Raw genomic sequence first — 16,751 nt, forward strand, 5'->3', positions numbered from 1 at the left:
TCACACACAAGGAACTCAAAACCGGACAACAAACACAAAGTTAGATAAAATTTGGTCAAATTGGGAAAAATTGTGTTGCCTGTGGTACTGCTGCGCGTTGGCCGGTGGTACCGGTGTGGTTTGCCTGGTGGTTCTGCCCGGCTGGGGCCGGTGGTACCGGCTAGCTTGGCCGGTTGCTGATGCGCGCGCTGGCTGGTGGTGGTACCGGCCAGTAGGTGGCGGTGGTACTGGTGGTGGCTGGGAGGTAGTGGCGGGCAGCGCGTAGCGGTGGTGCGGGCGGTGTTTCGTCGAGCGGGAGCAGCGGTTGCAACGCCGGTGGTACCGGTCGGGCCCGGCCGATAGTACTAGTTGAGGTCGGCCGATAGTACTAGTCAAAACCTGGGAGCTTCTTCTTCCTCGCGCGGACGTCCTGTTCTTCATGGTTCTTGACCAAATCCAACGAAAATCGAAGAAATAGAGGGAATTAAAAGGCTAAAAGTGGGGGAAATGGTAGATCAATACTAGGAGCATAAAATCATTGGACCAAAACCACTAAAAACGCAACAAAATCTCAGATCCATCAAGCGGCAATTTAGGAATGTTTTCGAACTTTCTAGAAACAAAATTGGGTGGGTGGGGGGTTAAATTCGTGCCAACCAAGATTTGCTGATACCATATGATGTGACTTGAGCCACCTACTGATGTCCAAATCCACGAATTGACCAAGAGGATGAGGGAGATGGGGAAAAGGGGGGAAGAAACACGAAAACACAAACACAAAACACACACACACACCCCAAATACAAATCGAGTTTTACTTCTGTAGCTCAATTAACTACGCCAATATAATCACCCAAGAAAGACCTAGAGGTAGAGTCTTGGGGGAGATATTGCTGATGAATCAAATACAAGATTTTGTGTGAGAGAGTGGTGATCCACTAGAATCATATACAGTAAGTATCAAATCCAACAAAGGTGGCCTTGATTACATAGGAGTTGAGATACCAGAGGTAGTAGAGCAAAGCTCATGAGAGAAATTCCAAATCTATGTCTAACCCTAGTTAATGCTGGTACGGGGGCACATATAAGCCAAATTAGAGCAAGGGTACTTTAGGTATTGATGCGTGTAGTTGACACGTCCGTTGGGAACCCCAAGAGGAAGGTGTGATGCACACAGTAGCAAGTTTCCCTCAGTAAGAAACCAAGGTTTAATCGAACCAGTAGGAGTCAAGAAGCACGTTGAAGGTTGATGGTGGCGGAATGTAGTGCGGCGCAACACCAGGGATTCCGGCGCCAACGTGGAACCTGCACAACACAACCAAAGTACTTTGCCCCAACGTAACAGTGAGGTTGTCAATCTCACCGGCTTGCTGTAAACAAAGGATTAACCATATTGTGTGGAAGATGATTGTTTGCGAAGAACAGTAAAGAACAAGTATTGCAGTAGATTGTATTTCAGATGTAAAGAATAGACCGGGGTCCACAGTTCACTAGCGGTGTCTCTCCCATAAGATAAATAGCATGTTGGGTGAACAAATTACAGTTGGGCAATTGACAAATAAAGAAGGCATAACAATGCACATACATATATCATGATGAGTACTATGAGATTTAATCAAGGCATTACGACAAAGTACATAGACCGCCATCCAGCATGCATCTATGCCTAAAAAGTCCACTTTCAGGTTATCATCCGAACCCCTTCCGGTATTAAGTTGCAAGCAACAGACAATTGCATTAAGTATGGTGCATAATGTAATCAACACAAATATCCTTAGACAAAGCATCGATGTTTTATCCCTAGTGGCAACAGCACATCCACAACCTAGAACTTTCTGTCACTGTCCCAGATTTAATGGAGGCATGAACCCACTATCGAGCATAAATACTCCCTCTTGGAGTCACAAGTATCAACTTGGCCAGAGCCTCTACTAGCAACGGAGAGCATGCAAGAACATAAACAACATATATGATAGATTGATAATCAACTTGACATAGTATTCAATATCCATCGGATCCCAACAAACACAACATGTAGGATTACAAAGAAACGATCTTGATCATGATAGGCAGCTCACAAGATCGAGCATGATAGCACAATTAGGAGAAGACGACCATCTAGCTACTGCTATGGACCCATGGTCCAGGGGTGAACTACTCACACATCAATCCGGAGGCGATCATGGCGATGAAGAGTCCTCCGGGAGATGATTCCCCTCTCCGGCAGGGTGCCGGAGGCGATCTCCTGAATCCCGCGAGATGGGATTGGTGGCGGCTGCGTCTCTGGAAGGTTTTCCATATCGTGGCTCTCGGTACTGGGGGTTTCGCGATGGAGGCTTTAAGTAGGCGGAAGGGTAGGTCAAGAGGTGCCACGGGGGCCCCACACAACAGGGCCGCACGGGCCCCTTGCTGGCCGCGCCGCCCTATTGTGGCGGCGCCTCGTGGCCCCACTTCATCTCCTCTTCGGTCTTCTGGAAGCTTCGTGCAAAAATAGGACCCTGGGCGTTGATTTCGTCCAATTCCGAGAATATTTCCTTACTAGGATTTCTGAAACCAAAAACAGCAGAAAACAGCAACTGGCTCTTCGGCATCTCGTCAATAGGTTAGTGCCGGAAAATGCATAATAATGACATATAATGTGTATAAAACATGTGAGTATCATCAATAAAGTAGCATGGAACATAAGAAATTATAGATACGTTTGGGACGTATCAAGCATCCCCAAGCTTAGTTCCTACTCGCCCTCGAGTAGGTAAACGATAACAAAGATAATTTCTGAAGTGACATGCTATCATAATCTTGATCAATACTACTGTAAAGCACATGAGATGAATGCAGCGATTCGAAGCAATGATGAAGATAATGAGTAAACAAATGAATCATATAGCAAAGACTTTTCATGAATAATACTTTCAAGACAAGCATCAATAAGTCTTGCATAAGAGTTAACTCATAAGCAATAAGTTCTTAGTATAAAGCTTTGAAACAACACAAAGGAAGATATAAGTTTCAGCGGTTGCTTTCAACTTTAACATGTATATCTCATGGATAATTGTCAACACAAAGTAATATAACAAGTGCAATAGGTAAATATGTAAGAATCAATGCACACAGTTTACACAAGTGTTTGCTTCTAAGATAGAAAGAATAGGTAAACTGACTCAACAATAAAGTAGAAGAAAGGCCCTTCGCAGAGGGAAGCATGGATTACTATTTTTGTGCTAGAGCTTTTATTTTGAAAACAAGAAACAATTTTGTCAACGGTAGTAATAAAGCATATGAGTTATGTATAAGACATCTTATAAGTTGCAAGCCTCATGCATAGTATACTAATAGTGCCCGCACCTTGTCCTAATTAGCTTGGGTTAACACGGATTATCATTGCATAACATATGTTTCAACCAAGTGTCACAAAGGGGTACCTCTATGCCGCCTGTACAAGGGTCTAAGGAGAAGGTTCGCATTGGATTTCTCGCTTTTGATCATTCTCAACTTAGACACCCATACCGGGACAACATAGACAACAGATAATGGACTCCTATTTTAATGCTTAAGCATTCAACAACAGTTAATATTCTCATAAGAGATTGAGGTTTTATGTCCAAACTGAAACTTCCACCATGATTCATGGCTTTAGTTAGCGGCCCAATGTTCTTCTCTAACAGTATGCATACTCAAACCATTTGATTGTGAAAACCGCCCTTACTTCAGACAAGACGAACATGCATAGCAACTCACATGATATTCAACAAAGGTAAAAAGTTGATGGCGTCCCCAGAAAACATGGTTACCGCTCAACAAGCAACTTACTAAGAAATAAGACACATAAGTACATATTCTTCACCACGATAGTTTTTAAGCTATTTTGTCCCATGAGCTATATATTGCAAAGGTAAAGAATAGAAATTTTAAAGGTAGCACTCAAGTAATGTACTTTGGAATGGCGGGGAAATACCATGTGGTAGGTAGGTATGGTGGACACAAATGGCATGGTTATTGGCTCAAGGATTTGGATGCACGAGAAGAATTCCTCTCAATACAAGGCTAGGCTAGCAAGTTTGTTTGAAGCAAACTCAAGTATGAAATGGTGCAACAAGACTCACATATAAACATATTGTAAGCATTATAAGACTTTACATCGTCTCCTTGTTGTTCAAACACCTCAACCAAAAAATATCTAGACTTAGAGAGAACAATCATGCAAACCAAATTTTAACATGCTCTATGTAGTTATTCATTAATGGGTACAAGGTACATGATGCAAGAGCTTAAACAAGATCTATATGAGCACAACAATTGCCAAGCATCACATTATTCAAGACATTATACCATTTACCACATGCGGCATTTTCCGTTTCCAACCATATATCAATGAATGAGGTAGTTCAACTTTCGCAATGAACATTAAAGATAAAGCTAAGAATACATGTGTTCATACGAAACAGCGGAGCGTAATATCTCCAATATAAAGAATTGTGGGATCTGACTTTATTCAAACAAAACAAAAACTAAAGCAAACAGACGCTCCAAGCAAAGCACATAAGATGTGACGGAATAAAATATAGTTTCATTAGAGGAACCTGATAAGTTGTCGATGAAGAAGGGGATGCCTTGGGCATCCCCAAGCTTAGACGCTTGAGTCTTCTTGAAATATGCAGGGATGAACCACGGGGGCATCCCCAAGCTTTGACTTTTCACTCTTCTTGATCATATTGTATCATCCTCCTCTCTTGACCCTTGAAAACTTCCTCCACACCAAACTCGAAACAAACTCATTAGAGGGTCAGTGCATAATTCATATATTTAGAGGTGACATAACCATTCTTAATACTTATGGACATTGCACAAAGCTACTAAAAGTTAATGGAACAAAGAAATCCATCAAACATAGCAAAACAGGCAATGCGAAATAAAAGGCAGAATCTGTCAAAACAGAACAGTCCGTAAAGACAAATTTTAAAATGGCACCAGACTTGCTCAGATGAAAATGCTCAAATTGAATGAAAGTTGCGTACATATCTGAGGATCACGCACATAAATTGGCAGATTTTTCTGAGTTACCTACAGAGAATTCTGCCCAGATTCGTGACAGCAAGAAATCTATTTCTGCGCAGTAATCCAAATCTAGTATTGACTTTACTATCAAAGACTTTACTTGGCACAACAATGCAATAAAATAAAGATAAGAAGAGGTTGCTACAGTAGTAAACAACTTCCAAGACTCAAATATAAAACAAAGTACTGTAGTAAAAACATGGGTTGTCTCCCATAAGCGCTTTTCTTTAACGCCTTTCAGCTAGGCGCAGAAAGTGTGTATCAAGTATTATCAAGAGACGAAGCATCAACATTACCTCGGGCTTTATGCATACCCTTCTTATTCTTTTTCTTACTCTTTGGTTTAGGGAATACATGTCTACCTCCCGGCGTAGAAGTGAATTTTAGGGTGCCTTCTCCCACATTTATGACTGCTCCCAATAGTTTCAGCAGGGATCTTCCAAGTGTGATTTGTCCTGTTCCTACACATTCAATAACAAGATAATCAGTGGATATTGTTCTTCCAAGAATGGTTGTATGCACACCCTCGGCTATTCCCTTAGGAATTATAACAGAGTTATCAGTAAGATTTATTCCTTCTCCCCCTTCAACGAGTCCCCAAAGTGTCAAAGATTCATAGATACTCTTAGGCATAAGGCAAAATTCAGACATAATATCACAATGGGCATGAAAAGTTTCACCACCAATAACAACTTTAATAGTAGGGTCCCATTTTGAAGGTTCAGAGTTCACTAAAACTTGATCAAGACGATTACGAACATAACTATAATTTTCTTTCAAGTAAGATGCACTTGTCTCAAGAGTGTTTAATCTATTATAAATACTAATAAGAGCTGAATCAAAATTATTAGCCGAACTATGTGATGCAACCAATTTCTTTATGGCATTAAAAGCTTGATCCCCATTGCAATGAAGGAAATCTCCTCCCACTACAGCATCTAAGGCATATATATAGCGAATCATAAGCCCAAAATAAAAATTACTAAGGAGCAGGCTTAGAGTCATTTGCGGTTCAGCTTTACGATAAGAATCAAAAATTCTAGACCAAGCATCTTTAAAACTCTCCTCATCCCCTTGTTTAAAAGTAAAGATTAATTCATGAGGTGAAGAAGTAACAGGTTCAGAGCTAGACATGATAACAAATAAACTAAATGCAAGTAACTAATTTTTTTGTGTTTTTGATATGGAGAACAAGACAGTAAATAAAGTAAAACTAGCAACTAATTTTTTTGTGTTTTGTTTAAGTGCAGCAAACAAAGTAGTAAATAAAGTAAAGCAAGACAAAAACAAAGTAAAGAGATTGGAAGTGGAGACTCCCCTTGCAGCGTGTCTTGATCTCCCCGGCAACGACGCCAGAAATTTGCTTGATGCGTGTAGTTGACACGTCCGTTGGGAACCCCAAGAGGAAGGTGTGATGCGCACAGTAGCAAGTTTCCCTCAGTAAGAAACCAAGGTTTAATCGAACCAGTAGGAGTCAAGAAGCACGTTGAAGGTTGATGGTGGCGGAATGTAGTGCGGCGCAACACCAGGGATTCCGGCGCCAACGTGAAACCTGCACAACACAACCAAAGTACTTTGCCCCAACGTAACAGTGAGGTTGTCAATCTCACCGGCTTGCTGTAAACAAAGGATTAACCGTATTGTGTGGAAGATGATTGTTTGCGAAGAATAGTAAAGAACAAGTATTGCAGTAGATTGTATTTCAGATGTAAAGAATAGACCGGGGTCCACAGTTCACTAGCGGTGTCTCTCCCATAAGATAAATAGCATGTTGGGTGAACAAATTACAGTTGGGCAATTGACAAATAAAGAAGGCATAACAATGCACATACATATATCATGATGAGTACTATGAGATTTAATCAGGGCATTACGACAAAGTACATAGACCGCCATCCAGCATGCATCTATGCCTAAAAAGTCCACTTTCAGGTTATCATCCGAACCCCTTCCGGTATTAAGTTGCAAGCAACAGACAATTGCATTAAGTATGGTGCGTAATGTAATCAACACAAATATCCTTAGACAAAGCATCGATGTTTTATCCCTAGTGGCAACAGCACATCCACAACCTTAGAACTTTCTGTCACTGTCCCAGATTTAATGGAGGCATGAACCCACTATCGAGCATAAATACTCCCTCTTGGAGTCACAAGTATCAACTTGGCCAGAGCCTCTACTAGCAACGGAGAGCATGCAAGAACATAAACAACATATATGATAGATTGATAATCAACTTGACATAGTATTCAATATCCATCGGATCCCAACAAACACAACATGTAGGATTACAAAGAAACGATCTTGATCATGATAGGCAGCTCACAAGATCGAGCATGATAGCACAATTAGGAGAAGACGACCATCTAGCTACTGCTATGGACCCATGGTCTAGGGGTGAACTACTCACACATCAATCCGGAGGCGATCATGGCGATGAAGAGTCCTCCGGGAGATGATTCCCCTCTCCGGCAGGGTGCCGGAGGCGATCTCCTGAATCCCCAGAGATGGGATTGGCGGCGGCTGCGTCTCTGGAAGGTTTTCCGTATCGTGGCTCTCGGTACTGGGGGTTTCACGATGGAGGCTTTAAGTAGGCGGAAGGGTAGGTCAAGAGGCACCACGGGGGCCCCACACAACAGGGCCGCGCGGGCCCCTTGCTGGCCGCGCCGCCCTATTGTGGCGGCGCCTCGTGGCCCCACTTCGTCTCCTCTTCGGTCTTCTGGAAGCTTCGTGCAAAAATAGGACCCTGGGCGTTGATTTCGTCCAATTCCGAGAATATTTCCTTACTAGGATTTCTGAAATCAAAAACAGCAGAAAACAGCAACTGGCTCTTCGGCATCTCGTCAATAGGTTAGTGCCGGAAAATGCATAATAATGACATAGAATGTGTATAAAACATGTGAGTATCATCAATAAAGTAGCATGGAACATAAGAAATTATAGATACGACGTATCAGGTATTATAGGAATACTGTTCATAGCCATTGATAGGGAGATGGACGGTTCAGATGGAATACAGGTGGGTTGGGGGCCAGTAGTACCGGTGTCATAACCGGTGTTGGTACCGGTTATTCACATGCGCATGGGTAGGGGATCCCGTGTGCTCGATCTCTTGGCCGTTGGTACCGGCCGGCCTGGAGCGGTAGTACCGACCCTCCCTGGCCGGTAGTACCGGCTGATGCTGATGCGGGAAGGCGACGTGGCGCGCGCGGGGAGCTTCCGCCCTGGCCAGTAGCTCCGGTCCTCCATGGGCGGTAGTACCGTCCCCTCCTGGCCAGTAGTACCGGCCGGTGGTACCGGCCTTGGTGCTGGTTGGTGTCCCTTCTCCTTCTTCTTCTCCAAATCAATTTCTAACCCAAGTTCATGCGGGTACGGAGGCACATATAAGCCAAATTAGAGCAATGGTACTTTAGGTATTATAGAGATACTATTCATAGCCATTGATAGGGAGATGGACGGTTCAGATGGAAAACAGTCGGGTTGGGGGGCGGTAGTCCTAGTGTCACAACCGGTGTTGGTACCGGTTAGTCACATGCGTAGGGGCAGGGGATCCCGTGGGCTCGACCCCTTGGCCGGTACCATGGCCGGTGGTACCGGCCGGGCTGGAGCGGTAGTACCTGCCTCCCTGGCCGGTAGTACCGGCTGATGCCGACGCGGGCAGGCGACTCAGGCAGGCGACGTGACGCGGGCAGGCGACGCGGGCAGGCGCCTAGGCTAGATAGCACACCTTTTTAAAAGGAAAAAAAAGTTAAGACGAAATAGTCTCGGATGAAAAACCATGCCCCCTTAATATATTTTTTTGCTATTGGAGACGTAGATGACCCATACGAGGATGCAATTTATTTGTATATACCTTGACACCTCCGACTCAAGACAGTAGAGACCTCCATAACTCAGTGGCGAAGGACGAAAATAATCTAAGGCAGGACGACGAACTCTTGAAAAATGATGCAAAGATTTAAAAAAAATTATAGTCACCAGACATTAATGCTATAAATGATTCTAACACATCACTTAGAACAATGAAAATATAAACATATTTGATTATACGTAAAACTAACAATCATATCAGATTTTCATCTCAATGGCAAAGTTTTACCCTTAGAAAAAAGTTATGTAATTCTATCGGTCTTGATGATCTTGATCGACGGAAAATATATCTCAATTCTCATCGTCGCCACCGGAAGAAAGCAAAACCAATTTAATGAGTTGATAATGTCGCTCAAGGAAACATGTTGTGCCTTTTAAATATTAAAAAATCTTTAAAACTGCCCATTATCCGTGTATGAATAAGAAATGGCTCAAGTTTTTATACAGTTCATGTTCTCAGTTCAAAGTCGGTTTTACGCAGGGTTCACTAAAACAAGCATAATTTTTCGTACGAAGTCCATCTTTGATGTACGACCAGTCAAATTTATTCAGAAAAAACACGTGCACAATGCATTCGCTAAAAATTACGGTAGGGCGGCTGCCCTGCCTTCACCTAAGGGGAGCTTCGCCCCTGACCATGACACGATCTCTAAAACACATGATAAACATGAAATTTCATAAGCACATGACCATCACCGTAACATCCCAAAAGTTTCAAAATTTTGATTTTTTAAATAGATTGATTGAATTGTTTGTCTTGATTGAAAATCCACAGGGAATTAAAACATATGTGTAATAGTTATGTATATTTCAAAATAAAGATTTCATAAACCTTTGGTTTCAAAAAAATTCAAACAAAAACTACTTTTAGTTTTTTATTTAACATTCTTTTAGAATTTATTGGGTTGCTTTTGAAGCTATTTTGAGATCTATATATAAGAAAAAAAGGGAAAAGAAAATAATCTGAAAAAGGAGCTGACCCAACTACCCCTACCAGCCCAAAAACCCAGCTAGCCAAACCCTCCCGAATCCTCTCTCCTATTTTCCTTGGCCGGACCGACGCGAGCGAGCGCTCCACTACGGGAGAAACAGGCGTTGCCATGCGACCGATCGCACGGCAAAGAGCCTATTTTGCACGGCAAAGGCTTTGCCGTGCGTCGACGCACGGCAACGTCTGCACGGCATTGTCCCCGACGGCAAAGACAACATTGCCGTGCGCCTGACCAAACCGCACGGCAAAGGCTCGTTGCCGTGCGCGCGCTCGTTGCCGTGCGCTCGAGCGTTTGCCGTGCGCGCGCTCGTTGCCGTGCGCTCGAGAGTTTGCCGTGCGGGAGATCTCTGCCGTGCGTCCTGGAGGCTGCCGTGCGCCCCGACGTTGCCGTGCGCCCAGTCGTTGCCGTGCTCCCCTCTTTGCCGTGCGCCCACTCCCCAGCATGCACGGCAAAGGATGGCTCCAGGGACACCCACTGGCTTCCCAGGAGCACAGGCTTGCGCCACGTGGCGCCTTTGCCGTGTGTATGCACACGGCAAAGTGACCAAATGTCCTTTGCCGTGTGCATACACACGGCAAAGGCCCCTGGTTTTTTTATTTTTTTTCTGTTTTCCACTAATCCCTGCATTTCAAAATAGCATTTCACATATATATAACATATACAACATATATATTCACCATAGCATCACCAAACACATGAACAACACCACAAATACATCAACACACATAGTTTATGCATAACAAGTGCAATGTCCACACAAATACATCAACACACATCAAGTACAAGTACAATCCATAACAAGTGTAATGTCCACAAATCCATCAAGACCATGCCATCAACCTTGTCCTCCTCCGCTTCCGCCGGCCTCATTGTCATTGCCTTGTGAATAATTATCTATAAGCAGGTTGATGGAATGAACATTTGCATTTGCATATTGAACACTTGAACAAGTACAAGTAGCGGGTTGGGCACAAGAGGACTCACCGAGGTTCATGCTCCGGATGATGTTCATGTTGTTGACGGTGATAGGTGTCCCCGGGGTCTGAGTGGGCGGTGGCGGCATCCACATGGAGTAAGGTGGAGGAGGAAGACTCCCCGGTGGAGAAGACAGAGCCGTCTGGCTCATCAGCCAGCTCATCTGTGCCTGCTGCTGCTGCATCATCTGCTGCTGCTGTTGCATCTGCTGCATCATCTGTGTCTGCTGCTGCTGGTACTGCAGAATCTGCTGCTCCATCTGCGCCCTTTGCTCCTGGGCCGCCTGCTCCTTCGCTGCCATCTCCTCCTACGTTGTGTTGCCGCGATGTCATTAACATTTCAATGGAAAGCATGTAAAGGAAATGTAGAGACCCGAGGAAGAACATACCCGTAACCGCTCGACAGCTAGATCCGAAGCCCGTGGCCGGGGCTCTACCTCAGGCTGGCCGCTCTTACGACCACGACGGATCTGGCGGAGAGAGGGAACCCTCGCTGGGTCGACGCACCCGTCACCAAACCATAGGCGGCCATGCTTCAAGCCTTCTCCCGCAAGCACCGCGACCTCAGGGTCAAAGTCCTCGGCCTCTGGATTGGCCTCCTCGCCGTACTTCTGCTTGAACTTGGAGACATACGACGTGCACTGGGTCTCGGATTGCGGGTTAACCCACACGGACCCCGTCTCAGGATCAGGCGTCTTCCTTTGCTTCATCTTCTTTAGCACGGCAAAGACGTTAGGCTTCGCTCCTGTCCTGACTTCCTGCAAAAGAGAACATGTAATTGAGTGAAGTGACACACCCTTGCGGAGTTAACAAATATATAACATGAATTCAAAGAATGAAGGAACCATTAATTTGCTCACCTCCTTCTGCAGGTGAAGAGAGATGGGGATGCTGCCTTGGATATGCGATCCACCTCGCATCTCTGCCCGCTTCGCCTTGCCCTCCTCGTGCTTCTTGAGGTACTGGGGGCATGTCCACCACATGACCATCGCACGAAAGCACCTATCGTCGTTGCCGACGTCGAGGAGGGTTCTACATGCACAAGATAAACCCATTATGGTAAAATAAACTACATGGCGATAAAGAAATCAATAACACATAAATGCAAATACCTGCAAGTACTGCCACGGCTGCATGAGCGTGTCGCGAGCGTCCTCCTTACTCATGTGGACGAAGCGGTCGGCGTGCCGATCGCGGACGCATTGAATACGTGCCTCGTAGTGCATGCCGATCACCCTCTTCCTTGCAAGCTGGTGTAGGACATCATCGCACGCATTCTCCTTGCCCTCGGCCCTCTTGAAGTATTTCTGCAACCATGCACATAGGTAAAACAAGGGGCATTAGTGCAATTATTGTGAACCAAGGAGAGTGTATGAATGGTAAGAAGTCAAAAGTCACGTACCCAGAATTTGGCAACAACCATATTCGCCGCGGTGCCGCGGCCAAGAGGATCTTCCGCGAGGCTGTAGTGCGCCCACCTCCAAGCTACGTCGCAGCCACCAGTAGGGAAGTTGACTATCCCAGGGAAATACCACCTAAGTAGGCCCCCAAGGATGTTCGAGTACCCACGTGGCGGTCTCTGCGTCGGGTCTTCAAACTGGAACGAGCTGCACCATGAAACGACAACATCAATATGTATGTGATAATAATTTTGATAATGACAAAATTGCGATAACGAAATGCCAAAAATAACATGTACCTCCTTCCATAGGGCACAAGAACAACGTGCACCGTAGCGCCAGCCTCCTCAGCGAGGGGAGCTGTGTTATCCCACGCCGATATGGCTTCCTATCACGTGGCCTCAGCCTCTCCAAAGCTGGAACGTACTGGTAATCCTCCGGCTCACACCACTCTAGGCTTGGATCAGGATCGAACACTAAGTTCCCCAACCCCTCATCCTCCGAGAGGTCCTCCTCGTCCCCCTCCTCCTCCTGGTCCTCCCCACCCCCCTCCTCCTCCTGGTCCTCCCCACCCACCTCCTCCTCCTGGTCCTCCCCACCCCCGTGGTGCTCCTGGTCCTCCTCCTCGTCATCATCATCGGCTGCGGGAGGGGGGCTAGGACTAGGAGTGAGTACCCGCGTCGCATTCTTCCTACGCGGCCGCCCTGTGGGAGCGACAGGAGGGGGGCTAGGAGGGGGGGTAGTAGCTCGGCCCCGCCTCGAAGTCCCTACACCTACCAAGTCCTTGAGCTTCTTTTTAAGACCGCCACCCCTTTTTTTTGGCGGCATGCTTCAATCACCTGCAAACACAAATGAAGAGAGTGGTTTATTAGTACGCAATATTGTAAAGAGATAAATATTAGTGAAAGCAACAGAAATATAAGTAGATGAACATTAATGAAAGCAACAAATAATGCAAAAGGATGAACATTAATTAATTAGTGGAAGCAACAAATAGCTACCATAGAGTTCTCTCAAACATAGCACGGAGTTCTTACAAATAACCTAGCTAGACAATCTCTATTACACGGAGTTATTACAAATAGGCTAGCCTCACAATTACTACTACATAGATCAAAAGCCTGTGTCGCCATCCGTGATTGGACCGCGTGTCTCCTCATCGTCATCAGGCTCGGCGAACCAATAATCATCAATGAAACCTGGAGGTGGTCCATCTGCATCGAGGTCAATCCCTGCTTTGAACGCCTCGAGCAAACTCAGGTCTTCCGGGGCACAGACATCCTCAGCTTCATCTTCTGCATTGTCTCCATCCATGCCCGCGTCTTCTTGTTCATCGTCTACGACCATGTCATCGATAGTCGGCAAGCCGATTGTGAAATGGCCGGGGAGCCCTTCTTCCTGATAAAACTCGACACTCCTTGCTGAGGGGTCTACGCGGCGGTAATCGTCCTTGTTTGGCGGGGCGGCCTATTGCGTGAAGGCACCGTCATCACAACATCCCATCCATGTAGACGTTTTGTCGGGTTTCGCACGCGTACGGGAGATAGAATACTTGAAAGGCCTGGGTTGCCAAGATGTACACATCCTCTCCCTTATAAACGGAGTTCCTTTCAACTTCGACCAACCCAATTTCAGGACCCCGTCTCACCCGACGTGGGTCAAACCAATGGCATTTGAAGACGACGGGATTTAGCCCTTTGTGAAACCCGTAATTCAGCTCGTATATACCCTCGACTCTTCCATAGTAATGGAGCCCATCATCACCTTGACATACCACCCCACTATTTATTATCTTCGCGTTGGGCCGGCTTGTTGTGTATTGATGGAGTCTGAAGCGATACCCGTTCACGTCATAGGAGTTGAACGCTTCTACGGAATGGTCAAAGCCCCTAGCAATTTTTCTTAGCTCTGACTTCATCTCTTTGTCAGTTCTTGCCTACAAGTTTAGCACAAGAAGTTTAGAACGAGAAATGACCGATAAATGTCGGAAGTGCTAGCTAATTTGGATAGAATAGTACCAAATTACAAAACCAGCTACTGAAACCGAAACCGCCTCCCTTATCGAAAATTTGCTTGGATTCTTCCGGGGTAGGCTCCCTGTGGGTATTCTTCCAATGTATAGCCTTGAATTTCCTATACCGATGAAAAGAGGAAGAGTTAGCCACGAACATACGAGTGAATGTTTGCGAATAATTAAATGGTTCGCACTTACTCGATGTACGGCTTCACTTCGACCATGGTGTTTAAGACATACGAGTGGATCAAGGTCCGCTCAGGTAGGTCCGTTCTGTACGGCTTCGAGCCACTTGACTTGCCACCAAGCCCCACGAAGATGCTAAGCTTGGGTACTTCTTCATTGTTGGCGGCATTGTAACGAAGGACCGGGTTGTGCTTTGTGGGAATGTTGGGATCATAGTGCTTAGTGGTGAAGTTTGCCACCTCCACGTTCAGGACTGCCTCGGCTATGGATGCTTCGATCTTGCATTTATTGCCAGTCATTTGACGAAGCTTTTGTGTTTCTCTCTCGGGACCAAACTGCCAACGGCCCCAATTCGGGCCCCCCTTTAAGCACTCCTCCGCGAGGTGCAGGATCATGTGTTGCATCGGATTAAAAAACCCTGGAGGAAAGATCTTCTCCAGATCGCAAAGCAACACGGGTGCCTCTTCATCCAGCTTCTCAATCACTTTAGTGTCTAACTCCCTAGCACAAATCTGGCGGAAGAAAAACTCAACCTCGCTAGCACTCGCCAAGTCTTCTCGGGGACATAGCCTCGAATCATCACCGGCATTATCCGCTCAAGCCATATGTGGTAGTCATGACTCTTCAGTCCTTGTACTCGCAGCGTTTCAATGTTCAGGCCCCTCATCCAGTTGGCTGCGAACCCATCGGGGAAAAACAAGGAGTCCTTCATCCATTGGAAGACCTCCCTTTTTTGGGCCTTTGTGAGGCAGAACGGAGCGTGTGGCTTAGTCCAAGTTTTTTTTGGCACCATTAGGTGGCTGCATGTTCAACTCTGGCCTATCACACCACCTTTCTTGATCAATTCGAGCCTTTATGTTATCCTTCGTCTTCTCAGTGTCCACAATCGTGCTCCAAATGGCTTCACTGATATTCTTCTCGGTGTGCATTACATCAATGTTATGCGGGAGCTCGAGAAACTCAAAGTAAGGGAGCTTCCATAAGCACGGCTTGTGAGTCCATTGGTGTGTCTCCCCATATCCTAAGAAACCATTCCCATCAGGGCTAGGCTGAAGAGCATCTAACTCGGCCTTGATTTCCGTTCCGGTCTTCGGAATTGGCTTCGGGCCACGGACAACACGGCCTTTCTTGAAACTCTTTACATCACTCCTGTATGCATGCCTCCGCTCAAGGAACTGTCGAGCTTCATCAAAGCATGAATACTTGCCTCCCTTGTTTAGCCAGAAGAAAGTCACGGCACATGCACGCGTGGGCAAGGCCACTTCCCATGTGTACACCACCCGCAGAACAAAGCACGTGCTGGCAGGTCATGCAGGGACGTGTGGTACCACACATACATATCGAAGTACTCCTTCTTTGATGCGTCATATGTTCGGATCCCGCGACCTTCCCAGCCATGAACCAAGTCATCCACCAGCGGTTCCCGGTACACATTCATGTTCTTGCCCGGGTATTTGGGCCCTGGGATTATCATCGACACAAACATGTTCTCTGATCTCATGCAGACGCCAGGGGGGAGGTTCATGGGAATAACAAACACTGGCCAACAACTGTATACTGCAGCCGACATACCATATGGATTGAACCCATCAGTTGATATCGCAACAGCTACGCTCCTCGGGTCACCTGCTTTCAATGGAAATTTTTTCACAAAGTTCTTCCATGCAGTACCATCCGAGATGTATCATCTTGTCGGTGTATCTGTTTCCTTCCACGGCCCACCTCATCTGCTGGGCAGTATGCTCGGTCATGAAGAGCCGCTGGATCCTCGGTAGAACTGGAAGATAGCGGAGGATATTCTTGGCAACCGTGGTCTGCCTCTTCTGACCATCACCATTGCGGTCTACCTCAAAGTACCTAGAGGAATTGCATTTGATGCAATAATTTGTGTCAGCGTGCTCCTCTCTGAATAGCATGCATCCCTTTGGACAAGCGTGTATCTGCTGAGATGACATCTTAAGGTCACTGAGCAATTTGGTCGAATAGTAGAAGTTTTGCGGCAAGAGGTGCCCTTTCGGCAGAAGGCTGCCTACGATGACCAGGAGTTCATCGAACCCATCTCTGCACAAGTTCCTATGGCACTTCAAGGCCATAAGGCGAGCGATGGCATCTAGTTGGGTAACCTCTGTATTTTCATGTAGGGGTTTCTGCGAAGCAAACAGAGCCTCATAGTACTCCTTTGTGTTTTCCTCCGGGTCCTCACTTGTCTCCGCATCCTGAGGTGTCTCCACCTCTACATGAGAGCTTTCAGGCACATTACCATTAGCCAAGTTTTCTAAGC

General features: G+C 45.9%; 1 protein-coding gene across 2 annotated transcripts; it reads right to left on the reverse strand.

The window, feature by feature from the left end:
• Positions 1-10,511: 10,511 nt before the first annotated feature.
• On the reverse strand, positions 10,512-11,884 carry LOC139833183 (uncharacterized). 2 transcript variants are annotated; one of them, XM_071823380.1, is made up of 4 exons: positions 11,731-11,884; positions 11,260-11,628; positions 10,881-11,178; positions 10,512-10,775 (listed from the first exon to the last, which is right to left on the reverse strand). In XM_071823380.1, exons 1-4 carry the CDS (start codon positions 11,857-11,859, stop codon positions 10,732-10,734), a joined length of 840 nt encoding a protein of 279 aa, XP_071679481.1. In that variant the 5' UTR covers positions 11,860-11,884; the 3' UTR covers positions 10,512-10,731. The 2 variants fall into 2 exon arrangements, with proteins under 2 accessions (XP_071679481.1, XP_071679480.1); XM_071823379.1 differs by having other exon boundaries at positions 10,512-10,790.
• Between the last annotated feature and the right edge of the window lie 4,867 nt (positions 11,885-16,751).

The sequence above is a fragment of the Lolium perenne genome, chromosome 7 (genome assembly GCF_019359855.2).
Source record: "Lolium perenne isolate Kyuss_39 chromosome 7, Kyuss_2.0, whole genome shotgun sequence".
NCBI classification, from domain to species: Eukaryota; Viridiplantae; Streptophyta; class Magnoliopsida; order Poales; family Poaceae; genus Lolium; species Lolium perenne.

What these genes read in the sequence shown, in the direction of transcription:
- LOC139833183 (XM_071823379.1), bottom strand. Translation starts at nt 11,859, where the DNA reads ATGGTCATGTGGTGGACATGCCCCCAGTACCTCAAGAAGCACGAGGAG. An exon ending in TAGCTGTCGAGCGGTTACGG is followed by an intron (nt 11,179 to 11,259) that starts GTATGTTCTTCC and finishes AACACAACGTAG; the next exon opens with GAGGAGATGGCAGCGAAGGA. An exon ending in CATCCGGAGCATGAACCTCG is followed by an intron (nt 10,791 to 10,880) that starts GTGAGTCCTCTT and finishes ACCTGCTTATAG; the next exon opens with ATAATTATTCACAAGGCAAT.